The 25,142-nt window shown below is 37.4% G+C and overlaps 2 protein-coding genes across 11 annotated transcripts in view; both read left to right on the forward strand.

Annotated features, from left to right (window-relative positions):
- mef2aa (myocyte enhancer factor 2aa) overlaps positions 1-21,068 on the forward strand; it is an 89,181-nt gene extending 68,113 nt beyond the window's left edge. For 6 of the 9 annotated variants that reach the window (XM_053501120.1, XM_053501123.1, XM_053501126.1 and 3 more), the window contains 5 exons: positions 12,254-12,438; positions 14,112-14,135; positions 16,391-16,517; positions 16,892-17,015; positions 17,255-21,068. In XM_053501120.1, coding sequence (XP_053357095.1) covers positions 12,254-12,438; positions 14,112-14,135; positions 16,391-16,517; positions 16,892-17,015; positions 17,255-17,591 — 797 coding nt within the window. In that variant the 3' untranslated portion in view covers positions 17,592-21,068. The remainder of the gene's footprint in view (positions 1-12,253; positions 12,439-14,111; positions 14,136-16,390; positions 16,518-16,891; positions 17,016-17,254) is intronic. The other 3 variants (XM_053501128.1, XM_053501124.1, XM_053501127.1) reach the window with 1 other exon arrangement.
- A 1,917-nt stretch (positions 21,069-22,985) lies between these two features.
- The window catches only part of mctp2a (multiple C2 domains, transmembrane 2a), a 42,549-nt gene continuing 40,392 nt past the window's right edge, over positions 22,986-25,142 (forward strand). Inside the window, exons 1-2 of one of the 2 annotated variants that reach the window (XM_053501034.1) lie at positions 23,052-23,067; positions 23,195-23,322. The gene's annotated coding sequence lies outside the window, so the exon portion shown is untranslated. Of the gene's footprint in view, positions 23,068-23,194; positions 23,323-25,142 lie in introns of both variants that reach the window. The other variant, XM_053501031.1, reaches the window with a different exon arrangement.

The following is a 25,142-nucleotide window of genomic DNA, read 5'->3' on the forward strand; positions in this document are numbered from 1 at the left end:
TATCTTAAAGAACCTGCTATAGTTCTTCTGATGACTTTGACTGAAGAGTTTCTTTTTTTGCATGTCATTAGGATTTTGTCTAAAAAGTGTTTTTTCTGTAACATTATTTTTTTTGTGGGAAACGGAATACAAACTTCTGTAACAAAATTTGTATTCAAAAATAGAATTTGCAGATTTTTGCACAGTGCTGTTTATATTGTAGTACATATTTTGATGTGGTATGTTTCATTTTTCTCCCACCGAAGCGAGTTAGATGATGTGAACTCGGGAGTTTCACTATTATTCAGTATTAAACAGGCCATGTTTATGGGAAACGTTTTCAAAGAAACACAAAATCAGCAAACTATGGCCTAAATTTTTGCCCATACCTGTAGCTCTTTGCAGATGGCAAACTGTTTTTTTTTTTTGCTATATGAGCTTTAAATACAACCAATACAACAAAGAAAATTGCATTGTTTGAAGAAACAATCAAAAATTGATTGTCTGCTATAACTTGTATTCTTTTTCTTATAACAATTAAAAACATAATATGGCCAATAATGCTAACGTTGGGAAAAGTGCATAACAGCTAGTACTTACTATTAGTGATATCAATTAAAACGCATATGATTGAAATCCACTCCTGTAACTCAAGACTCAACAGGAAGTGATGTGCTCTATAAACATTTATTTAAAATGTAATATATAATATAAAATATAAGTCTGCAGATTACAAAATGATGAGTGCCCAGGTAGTCACTCTTCACCAATACCCCTCGGGACTATATTAATAAAAGTATCATTTATACTTTTCAGCTAATTCTAGCAATTATTAGCAAAATAGCGTGTGGACATCCCTGCATGCGTTCTTTATACAGATTTGATCATTTTTTTGGTTTATCTGTGCGATAAGAAATGGATATGGTAGAGCTAGCATTTCTCTTCCTTCTGGTGCTATTTGGATATTTAGGTCATGTGCGCTCGCTTTTGTTACGAGCTTGTGATTGATGGTTAAGTGACTTTGTCCTTTATGAGGACAATAGAAGGAGGTCAGCTAGGATTTGTTTCTGAAGCATTTTGCTCAGACTGCGTTCATGTCTTTCTATTGCCAAAAAAAGCGTAAAAGGGAAACAGTACTTCACAACAATGTGGTAAATGAAGGCTACTGACCAGCATTGTATTTACGTACTGCTACCCAGCATTCTGGTACAGATTAGCATTTTGTTGGCCACTTTGTGTGCAATAGTATTTAATGATGTCTAAAAGATAATGGCAAGCTGCTGAGTGTCAAAAGGTGAAGTCCTACCACTCAGGTGTGTCCACTTCTCCAGTGGTGTTTTTAACAGACTGAAGATAAACAGTGGAATACTCTGTTCACCACTCTGAAGTGGTGGCAGCTGCTAGTGTCTCTCTGCCCTGCTGCTTGTGTGTACACACACATACTGTTGAAGGACGCACTCAAGGTCATGTGTCCAACTGTTCCTTTCTGACAGTTACAAATAGTTGCATTGCCTGTCTCTGTGACAGTGTTGTTGTGCATATTTTTTTCCCTCTTATTAGAGATCACAACTTGCTTATGTTAGATAATGCCACTATGTTCTTATTAAGAACCATTTTTCTTTTTATGTAAAGGTTTATTTGTGTAAGGCATAAATAAATCTTGAATTGGTTTAATGTAGAAAAATACTTGGTAAAAGCAGCTTTCTGAGCAGCTCAGCATTCTGTTTGTCTTTACACCTGGAGTGTTGAACAGTTAATTCCAACAGACAGGCAAATAAACTCGCTGTTTTATTTTTAAGCCCCCCTTCTGTTGCTCCCTCCCTTTTGGAGTTTTCTTTCCCCTATTGACATGTGCATCTGTTTTCCCCGGTACGGCAGCAGTCCCTATATGGCTGCTACAGGCTTGCAAGATAACCTAACCCCGAGCATTTGGGCCATGACATCGCTCTAGGTCCTCTGTACACAATGATCAGACTGGCTGTCATAAGCACTTGGAGTACATGACTGGCAGAGACAGGTGGCTTTCGACCGTCTGCTTGGGTTTGTGAGTATAGACGATATAACCTGTTACTCCATGCTGAGTATGAGAGTGTTAGGGTTAGACACGCATGTGATAATGCATCTACATGCAGTGTAGTGATTATCGTGCTCAGCCATGCACAGATTCGTTTGGGTGTGTATTTAGAGAAGCAGTTGCCATGCCGATTGTTCAGTGTCAGAGCTTTTGACTTTGCCACTTTGCACTTGGGCTGGGTAATATGATGATTATTATATCAATATGATTTGAATTTACTGTACGTTGCATTAGTTCATTCAATCATTCAACTTCAATTAGTAACTCATTTATCCGTCAGTGTTTTTCAGAGCCAAAGCTAGAAACACTGGGTTAAGTTAGGAGAAATCCTAGATGGGACACAGGACCGCATTAATACACACATTTACATACTCATTCATACACAGGGGTAATTTAGTATAACCTATTCACCTGTAAGATTTTTTTTTCCTCATGAATCTGGTGGAAACCCAGAAGAGAACCTTGAGAGAAACACATTGCATATAGTAACCCAAGCTCAGGGTCAAACCAATTATCTTGGTGCTATAAAGCTGATTTTTAATATCTATAGGAATATGTTAAAATAAGAGTTATTCAAAATATTTAATGGCATTATTTGTTTTATTGGTGTGTTGACATATCTTACTAGCAGTTAGCAAATTGATACATTTTGTGATTCCTTAAAGTATCATGATGTGACATTGCTCACTTCTGCTCAACAGATATTTTCTCACTGACCCATTTCCAGTGGTACAGTAGTGTAAGATTAGTGTATTAGTCTTAATTAATCAGCCGTTGCACTAACAAGGATTACTCATCTGAGATGGGAGCAGGCACCTGTGCACTATCTCTTAGCAAGAGCTTGGGTCTCTCTTAATCTTTATTGCCAGGCTTAGCAGTAAGCACAGTAAGCGCAATACAGGGTGCAGTAAGGAACTTGTGTTCTTGACATTTCGGCTCACTAGGGATGAGACTAACCAGGGAGAACACGATAGGAAGTGATCACAATAACTAGGTGTAAATTCGATTTGCATTTTCATTCTGTTAGTATCACGAATTTATAAATATCACAATTCTATATATTTATATACGAATACTAATATAAATAATATACTATATAAAATTTCTTTTTTATTTATTTATTTTTTCCATTCTAAACAAACTTAGCAAATAATTAGCTCCTATGCTGCCTTACAAAATGTGAATAGGTTAGTGCATGCTTTCTGTAGGATTGTAGAGGAATGGCAACATACAGTATTACCACCTAATAATAATAATAATGATAATAATAATAATAATAAAGTGATTTTTCAGTCAGTGTGGTAATACATAAATTGCCACACAAAAGAATCACAATGTACAACAGAATAGATTTTATTCCCCCTCATCCCTACTGGCCACTGAACCCTAAACTAGCCTGCAAGATGAACAAATTCAACAGCCAACAGCCATTCCACACATACCTCTGATTTTATCAAGCCACAGGGCCTGGAGGGAGAAGAAACCATTCAGAGCAGCAATACTGGTTATAACACTTCTTAAGAGACTGCCAGAAAATGCTGTAGAAAACTCCTGAAGCCCATTGGATGGCCATATACTGTACATCAAACTGTAATGGTCACGCCGCTCAGAACAAATAAGACTTTTCATGTTTCTGTGGTTTTTTACATTAAAAGCACATCTACGTTTTTCTCCCTGATTTTTGTTTTTTCATGAATTTCATGTTTTTTTTTTTTTTTTTTTTTTTTTTTTTTAGTAATTTGGGGCATTACCTAACCATGTGTACACTTGCCAGAGGACAGAGTACCTCATCACATCTCTGGAACGAAATGGCTTACTTTTTTTGCTTAGTTCTCCTGCTGCTTCAGAGCACCAAAGAGTTCCAGACGCTGCTCTTTCATTTGCATTTCACATTTTATGTGATGAAAAGAACAGATGGCTTTATGCCAGTCGTCTACATTTTCTTTCTTTCTGTCTTTAATTGGCACACAAATTTTCACGTGAAGCAGTAAAATCTCATCACACATGCTGGAGTGAGCCGTTCCAAACATAGGTTGAGAGAAAATATTTTTCTCCTTAGAAGGATTACATTATGATACCAACTTAATCCACTTAGCATAGACGAATACAGTAGTGCCTAAAAAGGCAGATAGATGCTCTTGTCAAATTATGAGAATGCTGAAGGAATTTGATAACTTAGATTGCGCAATCCTAAAATGCTGTCATTATTCTGCATGTATAGTTATTCACATTTGAATTTTTGTGCACACTCTTCATGTCTGGGCAAACTATTAGTCTGGTTTAACTACAGATACAGGAAGGGATCAGTGGCATGTCGTGTGTGTAGAGAGACGAAGCAGAATCACGGCAATCGCAGATTCGATGTCTCTCGGAATAAGACAGCTGCTTATTTAGACTGATCTTTGTGTTGTCGGCATCGCACTGCCAATATATACAATTCCACTATGCCTGGTTACAGACAGTTCTCCCTGGATTTTTTTCCCTTTAAGTCCCGATGACTGTGCAGTGTGTATCATACATGTTGAAGTAGAGGTTGTTAAACCACGTGTTGGTTTTAAATGAATGTTTACTTACACTACAGAGCGTAATGTGTTCAATAATAGTTTAATGGGAGAAACTCAGATTCAGTTAAACCTAAACCTGAGTTAATGATGCTTGAAAAAAAGACATGCAGGTGTTGTAATTAAAATATTGTTGTGCAAATTTTAGATATTTAAACATTTAAATTAATGGTTCAATCAGGCATTCACTTCTAATCCAGGTAGGAGCTCATAATATATGAAATTCAAATACTGAAAATCTAGGTTAAGAGAAATTATCCTAATATAAAAATAAATACACCCTTAGAAAAATTAATATAGTTAATACTACAGTTTTTTAATATTATTATTAAAATTACTACAGTAAATCATAGCAAAAATGGTATAGTGTACTACAGTAATTCCTTTTTTTCTCTGGGCAGATTTCATATAGTGCTCTTAACAGTTGGCATTGTCGTAAAGCAACTTCACAGGAATAAAAATTCTGAATATGAATTAAAAAGGTTTATCCCTTATGAGTGACAGTGGCAAGGAGAAACATCTTTCTCATGGGTTCCTTTTGAAAGGAAACATTGAGAAGAAGCAGATTTATAAGGGGACACATTCTCTCATTTAGGGGGAAATACCAGATAGTACGACCTTAAATACAGGGTGATTTACCTGAAAGAGGCCCTGAATATTCTGGGATGATGGCTGTCTGGCCCCTGTTGTTCTGACTCAGGGGGTATCCCGGCGTGTTCGAAACATCTTCGATATACTGAAGAGCACATTGTACGCTGTTTTGTTGAGGTTGCTTCGTCCTCGTGAGAGTTAGTACAAAGTATTCAGGGCTTCTTTCGAGTGAATTACCCTGTATATCTCGTCTATAACTATGTGTTCTGAGGTGGAAAAGTAGGATCTTGGGGATAAACGAAGATTTGAAATTGATCCGTAGTAGCTGACAGTCAAGGTCAAGTTTCTTAATCAGGGGTTTAATAACTGCTAGTTTTAAAGAGTTAGGTATGTAGACATTACGAAGAGAAAAATGGAGGTATGGGATATTGTACACAACTAGATTTTGGTGAAGAGATGAGTGAAATTAGTTCAGCATTTTGAAGGGGAGTAACACATTTTAAATGCTGATATGATATAGCTATATTGTTAACCACATCATTATTTATTAAATTGTCTGGTTTTAAATGTAAGGTCTAATTTATATTTTGCCTGATATGTTTAATTTTGTAAGAAAAAAAAAAGTTCTCTCAACGATATTCTATCCTTGTGCATTTTTCTGTGGTGGTCTTATTTCTAGTGATTTTTTGGTATTAAATAAAAATCTATGATTAGTTTTTCTATAAAAGTTAAGAAATACGTTACTCTAGCAACACTTAGAGCTTTTTTTATTAATTATTACTTTTTTATTCTTTACTGCTGCTTAAAATACTTACCAATTTAGTTTGTTGCCATTTGTGTTCTAGTTTTTGCATGATCCGTTTAAAAGTGTGTGTGGTTGTTACACCAGCGTGCTAGTTTTATCTCTCTAAGAATTTTTCTTTTAAGAGGAGCTACACTATCTAGAGTATAATGTAACATTTGCTCTAAGCATTCAGTCATCTGATCGAGTTCTGTGGAGTCAGACGGTGATCCAATCATAGCTGATAATGCTGAGAGAATACTGTTAAAGCACTGTGCAGTTGTTGATGTGAATGTGTTTAATATGGTGGCGTGGCAGGGTATATGTATTATTATTAGGACACGATATAAATGAGCTGAAATAATGTCAGACTGTGGAAATGTGATTATTTTCTACATTTAATCCGAATGTTAGTATTAAATCAAGATTGTGACTAGCTTTATGAATAGGCCCTCCTTAAGACTGATTATCCCCAAGTGTAAAATAGAAATAAACACTGCGGTCAGAGGATTTGCCGGGTCCTCCAAATTAATGTTGAAGTCTCCAACAATTAATGCATTGTTTGAAGAAACTAACAGGTTTAAAAGAAAATATGCAAATTTGGAGAGAAATTCAGGGTTTGGCCCTGGGTGTCTGTAAATAACAGTTAGTTGAATAGACTGGGCAGACTTATTATTTGTGCCTATGTATGTGACATAAATGGTATAGAGAACTTCAAATGCAAGTTTGTGTTCATATTTTTGTGTGACGTCCAGATTATCTTTATAGAAACATGCAGTGCCTACTCCTCTACCAGTTAGACATGCAACTGTGCTGTATCATTTAATTTTTAAACACTTTTTTGTTAAACACAGTATATCAAACCTTTAATCAGTGCTAGTTTTATTAAAAAATAAGCAATGTATTATTATTATTATTATTATTATTATTATTAGATATAATAGATATTGGATGTGATAGATCTATTATTTAACATTCCTAACTTCAAGTCAGAGGGGCTGGCTATAGATACAGATTAGATGTTGATTAGATTACTAAAAAAGACACAATCTCAATATGCTGGAATCTGTGTGATGACTCTATGCAGCTGGCAGACATTCAGTTTAGCTGTTTTGTTTAAGTTTGGCTCTGGATAGTTACCAATTTACTAGGCCTGTTCTGAGAGTGTTCCTGAGTTTTGAGGTCAACTTTGTCCTCAAAGGTACTTCAATCATTTTTACATTGTTCACATTGTTTCTGGAGCACCACCTGGACATCCAGCGGTTCAGCAACCATAACCTGGTGTAAACTAACTCATTAGGATGAGGGCGGAGCATATAACTTTGCACATTGGACATTTCCTTGTCAATTTGAACACGCAAGTCTCACTAATCCCTAACGGCGTATACCGTTAGCTCTAGCATGTACTGTACAGCTATCATAGAAACCTATGCCTGCCCAAGATCGTAAGATTACCTGCTATGTGCGGTGCCCTGGCTCTATCTAGTGCTGCTTGTGCACCTAAAGGCCTTGCTAATTCACATGTCTCAGAATGGAGTGTTATTTAACCAGCGCTCTTTCAGGCTTCTCAGCGGGTGCTTCACTAAGGAGAGTAAACCTGTTTGACATGTGAAGTGCAGAGGAGCTGTGCTCTGATGGGCGAGCCTTAGCGTTAGCTTTGGCTGCGCAAATATACACATGACAAGATGACCTCTTGTGCTTGAATCTTAACATGGCAAAATATTTTGATAAACTATGCCCTTCTAAACATCTGTTTCTTAACATTTCGTTTTGTATAGAGCTATAGAAGAAGAAGAAGATATTAAAAAAAAGTATATATTATTATATTAATAACTATATTAAAAGTGGTTTAACTTGAACAGGTTATTGCATATATCTGATCATAAGACTACTAAGATTCAGGCTGATAATGAGGAATAATTTTGTCACAACAGATTATCATATTTACAGTTTTTTTTTTTATATAATTTATCTTAAATACCACAATGAGCTGTGAGTATATATAGTGTGTATATGTACATTCTAACATGGACAAGTTTTCTCATGTGTGATTGTGCGCATAGAGACAGTCATGCAATTAATTGTTCCAACAATACACTGAGTGTTCTGATGAGCACCAGTTAGTAAGACAATGTGATCCATGAGTCAGTTTCATAATCAGCTTTAAACATAGCATGATTCTTTTTTAACTCTTCGGTTTACCAGTAAAACATCTTTATATGTATTTGCTCGGCCAGAATGCAATATGCCCATAGAAGCATAGCAGTTTCCCTGACTAATACAGAGGATTTCCAGGTTGTTGAAGAGCAATTATAAGGCCTGTTGGTTTGACTTAGAACTTTTAAACTAAGAAACTGTTCTGTGCATGTTATATCTTGTTATGAGGTTTGTAACCACCGAAGCCACTGTATCCAGTTTCCAAGCCTAAACCTTTTAAACTCAAAAGATGCACTATAAATTATATTTATTCTGGTACTAAAAGACTCTCCAAGTAAAATATAAATCGAATTTTCTTGGCCACTGTTGTTGGAGGTTTTTTACAGGCTTGCATTGTTCTCCTTTGCAGTTTCCTGAGCCAAAACAATACGTCTGCACCCACTAAGGAGGTACTTTTCAGCCTCATTAATTAAAACTATAATTAGAATTTGGTCTGTTTTCCACTTAATCTATTAGGGATGCAAAGCTTTGATTCTGGCAATCCATTAGACTTTTCTCACTGGCTTCCCCCCATCCAACATGCTACAGTTGCTTAAGGTAATGATAGCTCAGTAGCAGTCAGGCCTCATCTAGCGCCTTGTGGTGCTTTCTGGAGAAATGGCAGTTTTTCTTTTTCGCTTTCAAAAGAAAACAAAGTGTTTGTAAAGCCAGGCTATTACATAAGTGGGTTCCCAAAGGACATTGCATTATTCAGAGCTGTAAGAGGCATTGTTTGGCTACGTGCAGCCTAATAATGCATCCCCTCCATCTTCTGTGTTCATTTATGGGCAATTTTGTACCGGGTTTACTTGATGGGACGAGATCCAACATGAATCAAATCTCACTTTGTAACAGACCAACAGCATTTGTCCCCACAATTAGTGATGAGAATATTATGATCATTAGGTACTATTTAGAAGCTGTGTGTGCTTTTATATAGATTCTTTATTCAGTTCCACTGATAAAGGACATGAAGGTAACGATTATAGAGCGTCATTAGCAATGACAGAAATGTACAATATTTATAGTTTCACTCACATATACTTAGTTTAGTCACATTACAACATAGTGGGAAAAAAATCATAATTTTATTGAATAGATTTTTGATATTAATGTTTCAAAATATTTATTAGAGAAACAGTTTGCACTTGAGTATGTATTAAACCAAGAGTTTTAAATAAAGCATACATCAATATTAATAATACACACAATAATTTAAGTGGTGCAAATATTTGTCCATATTCCATCTATTACTGAGTAGTGAACACAGCAGTCGAGTTGCCTAAAAGATTTTCTTTTCTTGCTCAGCCTCTTATACAAAACAGTTTCAAATGAGGATGTTTGCCTCTTTCTTTTTAACGCTGTGCCAAATGTGGGTTTAACACCACACAACTACATGAGTTTGTTGCTCCTTTGTTGAGTTTCGGTTACTCTGTGCAAGGCAACACCTCCAAGTTTCACAGCAGAACTTTTGGATTGCTTCAAGGCAATGATATCATAGATTAGCCCTCCGTCTGATCTTTATCAGAGATGCTGCTGCTTGATGTTGTTGTGCCTTTTACAGTAATATCAACACATGTTCCTTCCTCTCTGCATGAGTTTTGCTCAGACCCCTCCTACGAGTCACATGCATACTCCCTCTAACACATGCACTTTAGATTTCCTGTTTATATTTTATATTGTTTACTAAACGTTTTGTGGGTCCAGCATGTCCTGCAGTGTGGTTTGTTTTATATGCCAAGGGTTTAGAAATCATTTTTATTGTTTGCCATTTTTGCTAAAGTGATCAAATTAAACCGTCATAGTTTAGTGTTTATGTGCATGCATGGAACACCTCAGTAAAAGTATATCCACAGACTCTAATGCAAATGTAAGAAGACTCGTGAATGAAAGAGGATTCTCCACATTACTTATCAATTCCTTTTGTATATTTTCATGCATGCTTTAAGGATGTGTTGTATCTTAAATAAAGGAACCATATTAGGGTGAATATTGCTTATTTTCCTTGATGCATAGCTATTAATCCATGTGTGAAAATTCAATTCAATTCAATTCAATTTTATTTGTATAGCGCTTTTACTGTAGCAATTTTCATTGCCGCAAAGCAGCATTTAAGTTTGTATGAAATGAAAATTAATGATCACAGAACACTTTAATAGTTATAGAACTTTATAGTTAAAGTGGAAGTTTTACTACAAGTTTGCTTAAAATTTTTATTTAGTTGTTCTGAATTATCATAAAAAAATCTAATTTTCAGTTATGCATTAGAATATTTCTGAATTATTTAAGGTCAAGACTTTATATGGTAATCATATTCACTGCAGTGCGCCGCTAAAGTACTGTAGGAGATGGTGTGCCAGGAAACGATACAGCACACAGATCATTTAAAGGAACACATTTGAATCGCAGTTACATGCGTAGATGTGTTAACATGAGTTCATCATGAGTGGAAGAGTCGACTGAGTGTGCCTTTCCAACGAGAACGTTTTGTAAATAAATTTTGTTAAAAAGTTTAGAGGTTTTTGGGACACCCTGTATGTAGTATATATATATATATGGAATAGATTTTCATGGGACACTTAAAACAGGCCTTAAACTGTTTGCCAGGTTTAGCAGAACACATTATATAGCTTGTCTTGTGAGGTAAAGAGCAACTTTAGCAGAAAATACCCGAAACAAATGTTATTCCTGCGTTTACACAGTACAGTGAATCACATAAGTGAGTGTCAGTAGATAAAGTTGTTTTCAAAAGCATGGTAAATGCTGAACTCTGGTCAGGCATCTTCTTGTCTTTTTCTCCGCATGACACCTTCTCCCTCTGTCCCACAGCTGTCTTTCACAGTAAATCACAAGGTAGAGGATGAACTCTGGAAATAAAAAAACTTTGGAAATAGTGTCATGCTTTGCTGAGCATGCTGAATGCCAAGCAAGTGGAAATGAAATGATTCTTTTCTATAAGGAATTCTTACGTGCTTGCTTTCAGAAGCTGCTTTGTTTGGTTGCTCAGTTGAATCCAGTGAGGCCCAATGACTAGATGATCACACACAACAGGAAACCAGCGATGCTCTGTCTGCACTTGCAGTGGACGTTTGTGTTGCAATGGTGTTATTTTCAGTGGCCAGTAGTAATTCCTGTGTTTGTTTTGTGGGGTTGCACGTTTATATGGCCAAGTGACCTGTGATTGTTGGAGAATAAGTCAAGCGGCCGTGTGAAGGAAACTCCAACAATGTGGGCCAGCAGATGGTAGAAAGACAACTTTGTAATGAGCTGATATTCACATAGGGAGCTGGAAAATCCGGCAATGAATATATGGATGGACATGACGTCAAGTGTAAAGATCAGTCACAATAGATTGCACTCATTTCTTTTTTTTTTTTGCCATCCAAGATCAGGTGTAAATCACATGTTAAATGTTGCATCTGAAGTATACAGTAAATATATATTTTTGCTTGTGCTATAAAGAATTCTAAATATAACCTAAAATCCTTTTGAATGTCTATTCATTACCAAGCTAATTCCATCAGGAATATGTATCTCATGTTCAGAATATATTGGACAGGTCCAAATTATTGTAAATATATAAGGGAAAGGGTGCTGTTTAGGAATGGTACAGTACAGTACAACTTGATTTCTACCTGCACTAGTGAAGCTTTTTACTTTCTTTCCCAATGGAGCTTTAATAGTTTTTTCCTGTAGCAGTAAGTGGTTGTGCTCAACTCTAACGACTTTAGCCATTCGCATCTTAAAAAGCTCACGTCACACTACATTTGTTAAACCGAATTGCTTCCCTCACCCATGGACGCACAAAGGCGGCTTTGATACGTTCACTCACTGAGAGAACTGAGGGCTCATCAGTTCTAAAACGCTCGTTTTATTTTCGTAAATGTGCGGGATAATTAAAGAGTCTATTATAACTTTCCCAGAGGGTTGGGAACGCTTAACGTTGCATGCCACACTATGCCATGACTGCAGCTGCGTAATGGCGTGTTGTCGACTCGGCTTGCGGCTGATGGGAATCGGATGATTGGAACAACGTCCCATGATGCGCTACATCTTGGTGTGTCTCCACAGGAAACGGCTTCGTCAACCCCAGGGGCTCGCCGGGACTTCTGGGTACCAGCAGTGGGAATGGACTGGGAAAAGTTACGCCTACGAAATCACCGCCTCCTCCAGGGGGAAACATGGTTATGGGGAACAGGAAGCCAGACCTGAGAGTGGTCATACCGCCGTCCAGTAAGGGGATGATGCCGCCACTGGTGAGTCTGAATGACAAATGTTATTTCCCTTAATTTTTGGTATAAATGTGACTTGGTACATACAGAAGTGTTTTCTAATTTTACTTTTGTTTTTCTATTGTTGCCTATGCAAATTTGTTGCACTTTTTATACTGACATCGTTCCTATTGTCCTTTCACACCGCATTTGTGTGTACAGCGAGAAAAGTGGGGTATAGATGCAAAAGAAGCAGTCGAATGGAATATCTCTGAGGCCCAGGTGCCATCACACTCTCTTTCAATTATTTATATAGAAATTAGATGGCCTCTTTAATGATTATAATTAAGGCCCTGACAGTTCAGACCACATTCAACACCTGAGGCAATGCTAGCCTGTCGCCTTCATAAATCACCGCAAAGGTAAAAAGAAAATGAAGAGAAAAAAAGCTTTCCAGAATTGGCCCACGATGGGCTTGTTTCAGCTTTGCGTGCCACTTAGCATGGAGTTCTTAGAGGGTTGTTTGGGAAATATTTCCAAGGCTACCTTGGGTCATTCTCGTGCATCGGCTGCTCTGTGTAAAACGCGAATATGTGTTTTTGCTTTCCAGCATCTGGAAGTAGTGGGGTTTGTATACGAATGAAAATAGAATCTGCATTCCAGGCTGGTGATATTACCAGCCTGGTGGATTAAGTGGTTACGTGTGGACGTGTGTGTGTGTGTGTGTGTGTGTGTGTGTGTGTGTGTGTAAGGATTGAGGACTCCCCCTCTGTGCGCTTCAGACAGACAGGCTAATGCAGGGGCAGGCGGTGTGCCCTGCAGACAGCCTGTCATTAGGATATAATGGCATTAAATTAATCACATCCCTAGTGTGACAGAGTGGGGATGAAGGCTTAATCAGAAGCCCAGAGTGTGAGCCAGATAATATCTTGTCGCCCTTGTCTTGTCTCCTCAATGTTATTGATTGAGTGTTAAGACAGTGGTGGCCTCCGCACAAACAGAAGAACAGCTACAACTTCGCGTCTGACCCAATAGCAAATAAAGACAGAAATTTGACTGTTAATTAAGATCACATTCTAATTACCAGTACTTATTTCCACGGTCCGGGTGGGGCTTCTTGTGTGGATTCAGGCTATTAGATAAGACTAAAAGTATCGAAGTAACACACAAATAAATACAAATAAACATTTGGTGTTGGGTCTAATGAAGCGCTACCTAAATCTTTCTACTTTGTACTGACATACATATTTTTACACCTTTAACTCTACATAATTAGTAAACTTTTGATAGAGTAGTTGCAATAGCAGCATTCGCACATGTTAAACTAAAGCTGTTTAGCTGCTAATTTTATCAGCCGTTGCTTTCCTGCAGCATTACTACAGTAACATTCTCAGCCCAGTGCGTTTTGTTACTCCCCTGTGGTGTCACCCAAACCCCCCCATCCCCCACCCCCTGGCATCCCCACCAGTAAAATCTGGCAAAGTAGGGATGTAGAAAGGTGAATTAAATAAAGTCATTTGCGCAATTCATTTGACTGGTGGACCTCTTTACAGGGAGCTTTTAGTAATGTTTTGATTCTTAGTCAATTCAGGAAATTTATTTCTACATTTATTCTACACTGGGGGGAAAAAGCTGGCAGTGCCTTGCATGTGGTGTAAAGGGTGTTATGCTAGATCCTACACTGATACAGTCCTCTATTCTTTTTCTGTTGGGAACAGTCAGAGGAAGAGGAGATGGAGTTGGTGAGTTGCACAGTTTGCCTGGATGAAGACTTTTAGCCCTCACATTTTAAACTAGCAAAGCAGCACATTATTGCTTTAAAAAAAAAAAAAGACTTGACTAATATACGAGTGCACTTGCTTGAACCTTAGGCCGAGTAAAACCTGGCTAAGCTGAATTCCGGGGTTTTATGCAGAGTGCTGTGCAAAGGCAGTCTGGTTTGAGCTTTGTGTCCCTCACTCACACTGCATGCTTTCGTCAGTCTGGTCAGATGAAGCTTGAAAGTACCAACTACCGCAGACTGTCTCAGTTCCTCTAGTGTGTGTGTGTGTGTGTGTGTGTGTGTGCATTTATGTTGCAAGGTCTCTTTCTTTCTTATTTGGTCAAGTTTTTATGCCTCTCTCTCTCTCTCTCTCTCTCTCTCTCTCTCTCTCTCTCTCTCTCTCTGTCTCTGATTCTATCTTCCTTTCCTTGTGTGTTGTGGAAGGTCTCTCATAGGAAAATAAACCCCCTGAGACATATAAATCACTAATTTCAGTATTTGCATGTAGCCCTACAGTTTTTCCATTTTTTTTTTCACTCCAGAGAGTTTTCTTCCTTTTCTAGAGTCTGGTTACTTCATTTAGGGTGATGTCATACAGAGATAGAGCACAGGCCAGAATGATGTCATCTTGTTGAAGGGAGAGGCCAACTAAAGCTAACTGTGTTTTTGCCCCCACCCCCCCAAAAAAAAGAAAAAAAAGAGGTTTATGCAAAATGATAGAAAGATAATAGCAGAGCCAAGTGTGTAACTCCTTTCAAGATGCCTATAGGTCTTGTACATTCATATTCAGTGAGTCGTTTTTCAAACAGAATAATTTCTCATCAAAACTTTTGTATGAATATATTGTAAAATAATGACTTTGTGAGAAACACACTAACCTTTGTTCAGTTTGAAGGCTTGCATTAATATGAAAATATGCAGCAGCTGAACTTTAAAGTTAAAGGAAAATTCTTTGACCATGTCTTATTCCTGCTCTACTCTTCCTGAGTGTTTGGTGTGTTTGCATGTGGGGGATATCTCTTTATGGGGATCGATTGGCACCACAATGCAAGAAATACAGTCTGTGCCAGTGTTGACCTTATGGGCACATTTGGCAGGTCATTAGCTATATTGCGGAGATTAGCTTAGAAAGGTATTCAAGAAATGTATAGTTAGGGGTGGGTGTGCATTGTTTAGCTATGATTACAGACAAGTCAATGAAAATGTCCAGAAATGATAGAAATATGAGTTTGAGTTGAGTATATGTATTTATGCGCGTGTATGTGTGCAAGTGTGTGCATGCTTGTCTGCGTGTGTGTGTGTTCGTGTGTGTGTGTGTATGTTTGTGTGTGTGTGTGTGTGTGTGTGTGTGTGTGTGTGTGTGTAAACTGCACAAACACAATTTCCGAGGGAATGCTCGCACTGCATGCTTGTCACTAAACTGAGATGTATTCACAACAAGTCACTGCATTACCTTAAACACACCGAGCAAGTGGTTTGTTTTGACACTGGATAAAGCACTTGGAGGGAATTCAAGGTAAAGGCTTGGAGGAAATCATTGCCATAATTACTTTCTATTTAATTTTCTGCCTGAAAAAAGAGGTAGTTGGAAAACAGATTGATAGTGTTCCTCTGGTCTGAGCCTGCAGAGGAGTTGTATCCACATTAAGTACACGATTAAAAATGATTGGCTTGGCCAAATACCAAAAAAAAGGTGAAGAGAAAATTACAAGAAATGTTAAAGCCGTAGAAACAATTTCTGAACTAATATATTAGCACGGTTTTGTAATGTAAGATATGCTCTGTATTAATCCCAGCTGTTTGATCCCACTTCTAATGTCGAGAATGTCCCGTGCCTCTGATCGCAGGCTGGCTGGTGAACCCTGTTGGTTCACAATACAGTGCGTTTTGATTTATTTTGTTGAAGCTCCAGCGCCCCTCAGTGGTAGGCAAAAAAACATACACGATAGCCTGAGGTGTTGGCACTTTTTTTGTAAGTCCTTAGAAATACAGTAATAAAGTTGTTATAAAATTATACACTGCTGATGGGATGCTAAAAGTCTCCTCGCCGTAGATATATCGTGGAAGTCTAATCCATGTCCATGTAATCCAGGCCAAAAGGCATAAATCTCATCAGTGGCAGTCAGGAAAAAGCAGTTTAAAAATCTCCATTTAAAAACCATGGTTCTTTATATCACCAGGTGTTAAAGTATGATGATATTAAAAGTGTATCTGCCTTTGGTGTGGTGTGTGCAGAACACTCAGAGAATAAGCAGCTCCCAGTCAACCCAGCCTCTTGCCACACCCGTGGTGTCAGTCACCACTCCGAGTCTACCACCACAAGGTCTGGTCTACTCTGGCATGCCAACTGCCTACAACACCGGTGAGCTTACACACACACACACACACACACACACACACACTCATTAATCACATAGACACATTTTACACACTGACATTCAAACTCATCCTTTATTACTGTGAAAGGGCATACTGTAGCATCACCCAGCCCGTATATGATATACTGTACATAATTAACATAGCAAACAATGCCTCACAAGCAGTCATGACAAAATAATGTTACAAAATGACAGCAATGCATGCACACTCATCTGCTGCACCCAGAACGTTCTCTGAGGTGTGTGGGTGTGTGAGGTGTGCTCTTCTGAGATGCAGAGGAGTGTGGTGTGTGTGTGTCCTCCTGAGGTGCGGAGGTGTGTGTTGTGCTCACTCATGACCCATGTTGTGTTTTTCTAGAATATTCCCTTAGCAGCGCTGAGCTTTCCTCTCTGCAAGGCTTCGGTTCTCCAGGGCTCTCGCTGGGCTCCATGTCGGCATGGCAACAGCACCAACTGGGCCAAGCAGCTATCAGCTCACTGGTGTGAGTAACACAGACACATGCGTATACACATACGCACACGCACAAGCCTACAAGCTGCCATAAGGTCACATGCATATGTTGGCAACAAGATTTCTACATGAAATGTATGGTGTGCTCTGTCCTTAAAGTGTAAACAGCTCTGTCTGTGTCGGAGTGTGTGTCTGTCCATCCTAAGTTTTCTCATATGGGTGTTTCTTACACAACTAGGTAGTTAATATTTCCATCCTGTCCTTTCTCAGGGGTGGTGGTCATTTACCTCAGGGCTCCAACCAGTCCATTAATGTCAGCCACAACCTCACCATCAAGTCAGAGCCCATTTCACCTCCACGTGAGCGCATCACTCCTTCCGGATTCCCACATCAGCAGCCTCCCTCATCCAGCCGTCCTGACATGGGCCGCTCACCGGTGGACAGCCTGAGCTCCTCATGCTCCTCATATGATGGCAGCGATCGAGAGGACCCGCGTGCTGATTTTCACTCACCACCCATTGGGCTAAGCCGAGCTCTCGCACCTGGAGCTGACGATCGCCACAGCCCTTCTGTCAAACGCATGCGTATGGACTCCTGGGTAACATAAAATGACCAGGGATGGCACGACAGGCCACAGAGGGGAGAAAGAGTGGCAGGCCAGAGGAAGGGAGGGTCATAATTGATATTATTATTATTATTATTACATTATTATTATTATTATTATTATTGTTATTATTATTTAATTTTTGTTTGGGAAGGCTGTAGATGTGGAAAACAAAATCAAGAATTCCCAACATATTGAAATTAAAGTTGGGTTTTAAACTGTTGTGCGTTTATTTGAATTTGACTTGTTTTGGAAGGAGGCGGACACATAGAAAGAAATTTCAGCTGTCCTGACATATCAGAATTAATGGTGCAACTGAGTGGTGAGAGAGAAATCAGTTCTTCAGTCTGGTTAGGTTACTTAGAACAGTTGTTATCAGGTACTTTAAGCAGTTCAGATTTAGTGAAAATCTAACATTTAAAGGAAAAAAGGCAGATTTTTGGGGATGTTTCAGGAAAGCATGGTCTGGTCTGGTCTGGTCTGGCACTTGTAGTAGCTATTTCTGCTGTTGAATTTGCAGGGTTGCACACAACCAGAGCAAGTTTAGGCCATTTGCAGCCTCTCACCAGCTGGCCTCTTTAATAATTTAACTTTATACACAATTACAAGCATGTTAACTTATTCAGGATTGACCACGTTAAAAAAAAAAGAAAAAAGTTTTCGGTTTACAAAGGGAGTTTCATGACTAAAATGAGATCACACTTATACAGTTGAGCATAGGAAGATGATTCACTTATGTTTATGCTATTTTATTATTTTTGAAAACACATTTTTTTTTAGAATGAAAAATAAGTTAAACAGTAACCCAGTTGAACTGGAGACAAGAGTCCTACATTGAAATGCAGCTTAATGGATAAAAATAAAAAAAAGCTAAAGTATGTTTGTTAGTTAAAGTTTTGGTTTGAAAATTCTCATTTCTCTTTCACTATTCATTTCCGCTTAGTTCTGTTGTAATGTATTTTGTTACAAACTATAAAAAAAAAGAAACCAGATCTTTAAACAGATATAAAGCCATGAACACTTGGTGTTCTGTTTGTAAACTAAAGATTTGAGCCAAACCTTTCCTTTTGTTATGTATATAGCAACTTTAATATATATCATCGTCAGTGTAAGTACGTATGTATTGTACTTTCACTGGATTGAAGAAAAAAATATATTTTTGTGGATTACTGCCAGGTTTACAAGGCCTTAATAAGTATTCACTGGTTAATATTTACTATTTTGTTAACTATACTGTACTTTCTTTGAATCTGACTTATTATTGCTATAAATAATCAAAGTGTTTTTATTTGAAAGAAGGATGTTTTATGGGTCGCTTTCCCATTAATAATGGTAAATGTCTGTCCGTGAGAAATTGTAACAGTGCTGTAAGTTTGAAACTCCACTGTCTTTTTTTTTTTTCATTTTGTAAAATGATTACTGTAACATTAAGGAAAGCTTTTTTCTTTCTTTACTGTATACATTGTGGGAGGGGTTGGCCAAGGCTGCTGAACAAACTGCCTACTTTCACATCCAAGGATTCATTTCAAGCCTCAAGGCAAAAGCCTTTTACATGCCAATTAGTAACACATCTTCTCTCATTGGAAATATTTTTTTCAACTGACTTGCATCACAATTTAAACAAATACCACCTTCTGTTAATTAGATTTGATTAAAAATTCAGTTCCTTTCGATGGAACACTTCATCACAGTCCCTTAGTGCCCCCATTATTATCTACATACTGTAAATACTGTAACCTTATACATACATACTATGTACAGAACACATTTCTGATATTTGTTTGGTGAATTGGCTCGCTAGAATATCGATCCTCTCCAGACTGAGGGAGGCCACTCTGGAAGCGCCAGATGCTCTGTTGTGTGTATGCGTGCGCGCAACTCTGTTTTCACATCTATCTCTCCACACTGAGGCTCTTTCGTCCATGCTTCTTTCGCCTGCCTCGCACCTCACTGCCCCTTTCAGGTGGAAGAAGCATCAGGGGATTCAGCAGCAAAAAGACAGTTTAAATGCTAGACAATGCAAAACCAATCTATCTGCTGGATTGCACATGTTTGTACAGTCAGGTTTGGCAAAAAAAAAAAAAAACTTACTCTCTTTAAATTTGCTATCTATTTCCTTCACTTAGTGTGCTCTCATCCCCTTTTTAGATACCTCTCTGCCCTAACCGGCACCATAGCAGCTGGCAATAAGCTGATGTTAATCTATGCAGTTTCTGGACACACAGCCCAGCAAACCATGCCATCAAGAAGGCTCATTCGCACAACATTGACAATGTTAGGATTTAAAAGTTTAATTGCTTATTATCATCTGGCCATTAAAGACATTTTCTGACTGTTAACCTTTAACCCTTAAGTGCTTGTTTATTAACAAGGTACACTATTTTATTGGCTAGTTTTTAAGTACCGCAGAAGGCCATTTCATGCTGAGGAACCCTAATGCAGACCCTAGCGTCGATACCTTTTCCTGCCTTAGTGGGAGAACGAGTTAAGCTGAAAAGCAAAGTTTCAAAAAGTCCATCAGAAATCCATTTTGATGATGTCTATCTCTAATGTGTTACCACAATTAATGCCTTTCAGGGTAGATAAGCAATAATGCAATAATGCCATAGCAGTGCTGTAAACTGCACTGTGGAGTAATGATATGCAGGGCACTGACACACATACAAACACAAGCTAGATTAGGAATCAGGGAGTTTTTCTCATGTGCACAGTTAGAGCTTTATTCCAAAGAGATCTAAATTGTGCATGATATTTGTCAACAACATTACTTCATTCCCAATGTAAAAAAAAAAAGCTGGATAAAGTGCAAGATTGTCTATCAATTCCCCAGCAGACACATACAAGAAATATATAGAAAATCTAAAGAGAGGAAGTTCTTAGTTTTGGTGTGAGTGTTGCTTACGACATCAAAAAATGAACTGAATGTGAAATGAAGGGATTCAGGAGGAAAACAATTTGTAGAGAACTTCACTTTGCTGTGCAAGAGTACACTGCTTTGCTTTATGGCTTTTTCTAAAAACTCTGTATTTGGTAATTGTTTGTAGTTACTAGTTCAATTCAAGAAGCTGTTTGCGGTTTGGATACTCAAACCGTTTGGCGGCACAAGCTGGACTTTGTTGCCATGAACGAAATGAAATGTTTTAGATTAAAAAAAAAAAAAAGAAGAATCAAGAGAAAATTTTAAGCTAATCTGCATTCTATTTCCCTTGAATGTGTTGTTTTATCTTCATTATACAATAAATATTCTAGTGAACTTTTTATTGAATGACTAAGATATTATGCTAGGGATTGTTGTAAAATTTGTATTCTGCAATCACTTAAGTAAATATATTGGCTTTAACTGTGTAAACATAGACTCTCTTGTTATTCTGTACAAATTGAAGTGAACAAATAGCTGAATATGAATAGACTCTGTCCACCTGTGAAGTGAAGAACCTTAGAAACTGTCCGCTTTATTAAAAACCTAAATGTAACCTTAAATATTAACTCTATGTGCATTCCTATCACAACACTGGGGACGTTTTAGATCTGGACCAAGGATGTCAATTATTTAATCATATCAAAAGAACATTCACCATTGAATGAACATTTTATACAACACTTTAGGATAATAACATTGCAGATAAGCCAAGATATATGAAAATGATTAAGGATGACATCTAAATTTTTCAGGTGTATGAGGTACATTTGTCATAAACCATAAACTGTAGACAGTTACACTTGGCTGTATAAATATTCATTTACTTGCAGTGAATAACTGATATTGATATACACAATCATATAGCAAGGTAGAATAAATAGTTAAAATCTCAGGTGATATGTGTTCAGTAGCAGTAGTTCATCAAAAGCAGTAACATGACAGCGTAATAAATGCTGGAAAAAAGATTGAATGTTAAATAAAAATAAATAACTACAAATTCTTAACATAAATTAGGGGAGAACAATTTCAGATTCTGTCATCCCCAAGCTTCTTAACCAGATAGTGTAGGAGATGTTCATTGTAAAGATTTGGGTAAGGCCTGAGGCAAATCTTTGAACGCATTCGGACACATTCTAAAAGATGTTGCGTGAGATTATCTTTCATCCACTTTTATAGTTACATGTGCACACCTGCTTAATCATACAGTACAGTTACGTAATCAGTCAATGACGTGGCAGCACAGTGCTAAAAACATGCAAATACAAGCCTCAGTTACTGTTTAAATCAAACATCCAAATGAAATGGAGGCTTTAATCATAGTTCTTGGTGTCGAATGGGCTGGACTAACTGCTTCAGGAACTTCTGATCTCCTGGGATTTTTTAAAAACAGAAAACGTCTCTAGAGTTAACACAGGAAAAAAATGAAATGAGTGGACAACAGCTCTGTGGAGCGCCAGAGGAGAATGACACACCGTACAGACTGGTGTGAGCTGGCAGGAAGAGTACAGAAACTCCAGAAAGCACGCTTTACAACCATGCTGAGCAGAAAAGCATCTCACAACTCACAAGAAACCTTGCAGTGGATGAGCTGTGACATGAACAGCTGAAAACCACATTACTGTAGCTTCCATTCCTGTCAGGCAAGAACAGGAAGTTAAAGCTACCAGAAACAACGAAACCAGACAGCTGAAGCCTGGAGTATTTCAGATTCCTGTTCTTTTTTCTCACATACGCACCGCAATGTTTAATACCAAATAATGACTATTTCCCTTCATTTAAGTTAAATAAAATACTTATTTTTAAAATTATCATTAAAATTCACCTAACATATCTATATATGTACATGTACATGTCAGTAAGGCAGTCTACAGAGAAAAATAATGAAATAATGAAATTTAATATCAAGGTACCCGAGATGTTTTACTTCTTATTACGGTCAGATTTGCGCTGCTGAGGTTACTTGCTTTTACACAATGCGCCCAGCAGAGGGAGACAAAAATCCTACCAACGAAGCCATCAATGACATCAACGCATAATAATATAACTAATTATTGCTACCAGTGTTTTATTTATTTATTTTACCAAAAAAAAAAAAAAAAAAAAACCTGAAAAATGTTTAATTTGTTATAACTTTTACAACTTATAATAGATTAAAACCGCTGTCCAAACACAGACGATCTCTACTAGCTGGTACAGTGAAGTATTTTTCCACTCCCAAATTACCTTTCTAACTGCATCCTTACTATTATTATTTTTTTAATCGCCTTACTATTATTTTATTTAAAGCAGCTTAATAGTGTTGCGTTAGTAAAAGAAATTCAGCAAGTGTTTCCAGCTTGAGTAGCTCTTGTGTGTTTTAATAGCTGATCAGACTGGATTTTTCAGGACAAACCTGGCGTGAACGCGCTCAAACCAAAAGCCAGCGCGAGGACGCTTTCGGCTCCGCCCACCTGTGACCCAACAAACCGGTCAAATGAGACCGACAACTTCAGAGGTTCGGAGTGTTTATGAGTTAATCACGGAAACGCCCGTGTGCATTCGGTTTAAAACAACCTAAAGGTAAGACCTTGTCGTTGCTTTGTCTTATTTTCATATGGCTGAGGTGTGAAAGCGTGTTTACCTGTTGTCAGTTACCTGCTGTCCAGGTGACCAGGCAAAGTTATCTGGGCTTTTTTTTTTTTCCCAGCAAGAGCTTCAAACCTGTCGTGTGACTGCTGGCCACTTTAGCCAACCCGCCGGCTCTCTGTACATTACTGCTCTTTAACTTCTAGACTGGATTTCTCAGTGACACGTTCTTTTCCACGAACAAACAAGGTGCAGGTTTATATATATATTAGATATTAGATATTTATATAATAGGTGTATTTAGACACATCTGAAAAATATAGGTATATACAGTACTTAAATTTGGTCGGCTCTGTCTAATTATACCTTTTTACTGAGATACATATATAACTTACAGTAAGTCTACACATATGTAATGTTTTTAAAAAATAATATATATATTTTTTACTGAGAAACATATAACTTATCTCTCACAAACACCCCATATATACACAGTGTATATACAGAGTCAGCCAAATAAATGTATACACGCTTTAGGAAAAGATAAATAGTATATATATATATATATATATATATATATATATATATATATATATAATTGTAAAATATAATATTATTATCACAATATTATCATATATAATATATAAATAATAACATTATTTATCATCAATATGTAACAAATAAATAAATTGAGTATTGAATTATTTATACAAGTTTTCTTTTTCCATGTGTGTGGTGGTTTACCTACATATATATATATATATATATATATATATATATATATATATATATATATATATACTGTGTGTCTGCAAAAGAAACAGAAAACCTCAGAAATATGACATGATGAACCATTTCACGCACTCATTAGCATCTGAGGACTGGCTCATGTACTACTGTATGTCTCTGGCATAACCTATATTCTATGACATTCTGCCAAAAGCTTTCACATTTACAGTACATTCTGTATGAGAGCTGTGGTATGTAAATGTTATCGGGAATGGGTGGAATAAGTGGACTTAGGAAATGTCATATACATAATAACCAGTGTGGAAGTATTTTGCCTCCACTGCATATTTAAGTAAACAGCACTGATTTTACAGGCCTGTGTTTCCAGAAAGCCTCTTAATATACAACTCTATCATAATCATCATTTCTCAGAATAGGGAAGCTACTTTGGGATTTACAGTTTTCTGTACCTATAGAATATACCGATTCCACCTTAGGGTCTGTGTGCATGGAGTGTGCATGGAATGTGTTCTTCATGCTTGGTGGCTTTCCTTCCGCAGTTCAAAGACATGCAGATTAGGCTAATTGGCGTCCGCAAATTGCCTGTAGTTTGTAAAAGCGCGTGTGAAAGTTGACTGGCGGTCCTACCACGCTAAAAAAAAAAAGGAATAAAAGCAATAGTCATCACTGGCCTCCATGGTCTGTAGTTAGACTAGAACAGTCTGGATATACAGTTGGACATGCAATAGGGGTAAAGTGATACACTATAGGCATGATAATAAACCACAACACTGTTTTTTCTGCATAATGCAGACCATAGTGTATTATTAATGATTGCTACAAACAGACATCTAATTATGTTTTGCACCCTAAAAATGCCCAGTTTCCGCATCCTCTCTCTTAGACAGTGTAGATTGCAAGAGGAGTGTGCGTGCTTGTGTTGTTTAAAACCTACTCATGTAATCTGAGCCATTCTAAAGTTTTTGTGTTGCCATGTAACTGTGCGATCACATGACCAGCAACTCTGTAGGCTATTCGAATTGTGACCTGAGGTTTTTAGGTTTATTTTCATGAGCTGTCACTTTTTCCACGTCACAAGACTTAAACAAATACGCTTTGTCTGTACCTTTAAAAATTACACATTAGCTTTGTTGCCTTTTTTGCCCAAAACTATTACAAGCATCTAAACACTGTGGTGCTATCATGGTCTGACCTGTGATAACATCCATATTTCATAGCAGCCTGGCTGTTGTGTATAAATATGCTACAGTTCAGAAAATAATGATTAAATGTTCATAAAAATGTATTCATAATAAAAAAAACTGTTATTACAATTATTT

This window comes from Clarias gariepinus, chromosome 7, assembly GCF_024256425.1.
Source record: "Clarias gariepinus isolate MV-2021 ecotype Netherlands chromosome 7, CGAR_prim_01v2, whole genome shotgun sequence".
Taxonomy (NCBI): Eukaryota; Metazoa; Chordata; class Actinopteri; order Siluriformes; family Clariidae; genus Clarias; species Clarias gariepinus.